Here is a 4,453-nt window from a genome sequence, read left to right as displayed (position 1 = left end):
GAGATGCAGAAAACACCTTCACTATCCAGCGACGTAGGGCATTTACAGGGCGAGCAGAGGGAGAGGTATTTGCAAAAATTGAGGTTAGCAGGCTTGGAGAACGACGTTTACCTGCTTCCACCAGGATTGTTCACTGACAGCTAAGATTTGTTCACATTTTCATTTACTTTCGGTCCTCAGGATAAACAAAATGTTATTAAATGTCATTGAAATAACTTCTTAGTCTGTTGAGACATGGCCCGTTATAAGTTTTTCCTTTACTGTATTTACTAGTTTACTGAGCGCGCTCTGGGGCGGGCTGGCTGGCTGGCTAGCGCTCCGGGGCGGGCTGGCTGGCTGGCTAGCTAGCGCTCCGGGGCTAGCTAGCGCTCCGGGGCCGGCTGGCTAGCGCTCCGGAGCCGGCTGGCTGGCTGGCTAGCGCTCCGGGGCCGGCTGGCTGGCTGGCTAGCGCTCCGGGGCCGGCTGGCTGGCTGGCTAGCGCTCCGGGGCCGGCTGGCTGGCTGGCTAGCGCTCCGGGGCCGGCTGGCTGGCTGGCTAGCGCTCCGGGGCCGGCTGGCTGGCTGGCTAGCGCTCCGGGGCCGGCTGGCTGGCTGGCTAGCGCTCCGGGGCCGGCTGGCTGGCTGGCTAGCGCTCCGGGGCCGGCTGGCTGGCTGGCTAGCTAGCGCTCTGGGGCTAGCTAGCACTCCGGGGCCGGCTGGCTAGCACTTCGGAGCCGGCTGGCTGGCTAGCGCTCCGGGGCCGGCTGGCTGGCTAGCGCTCCGGGGCCGGCTGGCTGGCTAGCTAGCGCTCCGGAGCCGGCTGGCTGGCTAGCGCTCCGGAGCCGGCTGGCTGGCTAGCGCTCCGGGGCCGGCTGGCTGGCTAGCTAGCGCTCCGGGGCCGGCTGGCTGGCTAGCTAGCGCTCCGGGGCCGGCTGGCTGGCTAGCTAGCGCTCCGGGGCCGGCTGGCTGGCTAGCTAGCGCTCCGGGGCCGGCTGGCTGGCTAGCTAGCGCTCCGGGGCCGGCTGGCTGGCTAGCTAGCGCTCTGGAGCCGGCTGGCTGGCTAGCGCTCCGGGGCCGGCTGGCTAGCGCTCCGGGGCCGGCTGGCTCAGTAAACTAGTAAATCCAGTAAAGGAAAAACTTGAGACTGAAAGGTTTTAACAGTCATCCAAATGACTGAACGTAAACATTGCTACAGTAACATACCAGCTACTGTTGTTGACATTAGCTAGCTTGCCGTCCAAAATGGCGGACACCGGGGCGTCACGTGACCCTGTGACGTCAGGTGAAATACCTCAATACAGATCTTGCAGTCACGTGACCGGAAAGTACACAGCCGCCATCTTGTCGGTAAAAAACACCGCTGAATACTGCTGCACTCGTGTACAGAATGGATCAATTTCAACCGACGGACTACACGGCTCATTTTTCTAATGAATAGATAACTAGATATATGTCTAAAATAAACGATCTACAGATTAGTGACCCTTATGGCTTACCGGACGTAGTTTTCACGACCGTGTCAGTAGATTTTGAACTGCCAGTGGAATACCCAGACGTGTATAATTACCTCATTAACTTTCCCTCGCTGTTCAGTTGTGAAGCACTGCGTGCTTATAAATCTCTGGACAGTTATCTTTACAGAAATTCAGGATTTGTCAGCGACTCAGATGTGGCATCTTGTAAACAAGAAAATAATCCTCGTTGGACGGGTAAGTCACTTAAGTATTGAGTATAGCACTGACCAGCCGATTATAGAATAGAATAAGGTAATTTCAGCTGTAATTCCAAATCGTCCATCTTGTTTACCATGGATCTGGCATTGGAGAGGTAGAGGCTTAGCAGTGGAGGTTTGAGTAGCTGTTTTCTGAGCTTAGTCAACAGGCCAGCTCTGCCTGCAGCCTCGCTTTTGCTTCCTCTCCTGACGCCGCCTCCTTCGCCTGCCAGACCCGATAACAATCCACGGAGACCCCGCTGGTCTCGCTATCTCGTCCGGAATGTTGTGCATGCGATGGAAATCGCTACAAACCGTCATTTTCTGCTGGAAACCAATGTCCAGTAAGTCCATACGGTTGTAGTGGATATTGAAGTCCGGTACAGACGAACAACACGCAAAAATACACACAAAAACATAAAAAACGTGCACAGGTAGGGAGAGCTTGTAGCCGCAGCCGTTGTAGTAGAATTGTATATAGTGGGGTTTTCCAGAAGAAAAGGTAGAAGTAGAAGCAGAAGGCGGAAATATGGCATTTGACTGTCAAGATGGCGTCTGTCACAACCTGGATCGGCTGTGACGTCACATGCAAGTGCTCCATTAGTCAGACAGAACTGAAGAAGCCTTTCGGATGAGAGGTGAAACGTCTTCAAGAATCTTCAAGCAAGTCCAGTTGCTCTCTTTTACCACCCGCAGACTGAATTTTAGTTTTCACCTGATAAACCTATTAATATGTGAAGCACAGTGAGCTGTCCAGTACGAGAGTTGGGACCCTGTGCTCTGTCTTGCCCCATTCAAAATGGCGGACGTGGTGACGTATGGGAGATGCTAACGGCTAATTCCGCTTCGACTATTTGGGTTTGTTTTCAGCGGTAAACGAACAGACTGTGTTAATGATAGAGACAGAGAGGCTCTTAATGTTTAACTTTTTCAATTCGCTTAAAAAAGCCTTGTTATTGAAGGTATATTCGGGAATATTAGTAACAAAACAAGTTCAGTGTGAGTGCACTGCTGCCGCGCAACCAGAACTGAGGCGCACGAGCGTGAATTTCTTATTTCCCTGGGAGGCTCTGTTTCCGCTTCCGGTCCTCCTTTAAACATTCCAGGAATACGGGGGGCTGCGCGCGCGGGGTGGAGCGAGTGGGCGGGGTAAAGCGCGCTGTAGTTATGAATGGAGCTGAAACTGAGCTGCGCGCGACACAGCGAGCCGCTCACAGAACAGGAGGAGTTCCTGATTAACGGGATTTAAACTAATAAAGTTCCCCGGAGTCGAACCCGAGCTGTGTTTCCCCCGGAGTCGAACCCGAGCTGTGTTTCCCCCGGAGTCGAACCCGAGCTGTGTTTCCCCCGGAGTCGAACCCGAGCTGTGTTTCCCCCGGAGTGGAGCCCGAGCTGTGTTTCCCCCGGAGTCGAACCCGAGCTGTGTCCCGCAGGCAGTGAGAGTGAATGGCTGTGAAGGAGAAAGCTGTGGCTCTGGCCAGGCTGCTGCTGCAGGACTGCACCCGCTTACTGCAGTTATATGTAAGTGCACTTTCACACACACACTCGCTCACTTTCACTCACTACACTCTCTCTCACTCTCTCACACTCACTCACTCACACACACTCTCACTCACACACACACACAGCGCAAAGTGTGCCCAGGGGCGCCAAGGGCGACCAAAACCCCACCAAAAAGGAGGGATGGAGTTATTGAATGGAGATGTTACCAAGTGCATCAGTGGTGTACAGTGTTTTCAACCACTGTGCTGCCGAACTCTAGCACCGCGGAACACTAGTGTGCCATGAGAGATCACCAAGTGTACCGTGGAAAATTATAGAATGACTGTATATTGTAAATATTGGCAACAGCGTGTTAGTTTCAGTCAACATTTTCTATTGGTGATGTGCCTTGAGATTTTTTCATTGCAAAAAGTGCGCCCTGGCTCATGAAAGGTTAAACCTTTTTTACAACACCTCCGATGCGGCTGGGGATGTAGAAATACTGTACGCACTCCTTACCTCTGCTGTTACACTACCTGTGACAGTAGCTTCTGCTGAAAGAAGCTTTTCAAAATTAAAACTGCTGAAGACATACTTAAGGTCAACAATGAGTCAAGAACGTCTGAATGGGCTTGCTCTGATGAGCATCAACCAAGAGATCTCAAGAGAAATATCATTTGATATTATCAAGGAATTTGCCATTAGGAAGACCAGACGAGTCCCATTGTAATGTTACTTCAATAACAAAGTACCCATAATAGCACTTTTGTTTGAAAATACAGCCCATTGATGTCCTAACAGGGTGCTTAAGTTTGCACAACTTAGAATTGTAGAATTTTTTATTCATTTAATTTGTTAATTCTTCAGAGATGACTTAACTTTAATAGCAAAAAAGAAACTAAAAATAATTTCTTGTTTATTGTCCATGCACTACACTTTGAACAGGGTGCGGAAGAGTTTTTGCCCATTATATGGAGATATGTATTGAATTTGTGTGGTCATTTTACTTGACACTTTATGTGAATAATGATAACAATAATAACAATAATGAAAAAGATAAAAATGACTTCTTGTTTATTGTCCATGCACCGTACATTGTTTAATAGTAATAGAGTGATTAGATTAAAGTGTTATTTAGATGTTATTAGAGGGTTTTTTTTCTTGGGGGGCGCCAAAACTCAATCTCGCCTAGGGCAGCCAAAGACCTAGAGGCGACCCTGCACACACACACACACACACACACACACACTCTTTCTCAATCACGCTCGCTCACTCACTCTCT

General features: G+C 50.5%; 1 protein-coding gene across 1 annotated transcript in view; it reads left to right on the top strand.

Annotated features, from left to right (window-relative positions):
- Positions 1–2,861: 2,861 nt before the first annotated feature.
- Positions 2,862–4,453, top strand: part of cntf (ciliary neurotrophic factor) — a 33,227-nt gene continuing 31,635 nt past the window's right edge. The window contains exon 1 of the mRNA XM_060926603.1: positions 2,862–3,210. Within this exon, the coding sequence (XP_060782586.1) occupies positions 3,136–3,210 (75 nt within the window). The 5' untranslated portion in view covers positions 2,862–3,135. The remainder of the gene's footprint in view (positions 3,211–4,453) is intronic.

The sequence above is a fragment of the Neoarius graeffei genome, chromosome 7, assembly GCF_027579695.1.
Source record: "Neoarius graeffei isolate fNeoGra1 chromosome 7, fNeoGra1.pri, whole genome shotgun sequence".
NCBI lineage: Eukaryota > Metazoa > Chordata > Actinopteri > Siluriformes > Ariidae > Neoarius > Neoarius graeffei.
Note: the sequence above shows the minus strand (reverse complement) of the source record. Positions and strands in the feature narration are given on the sequence as shown.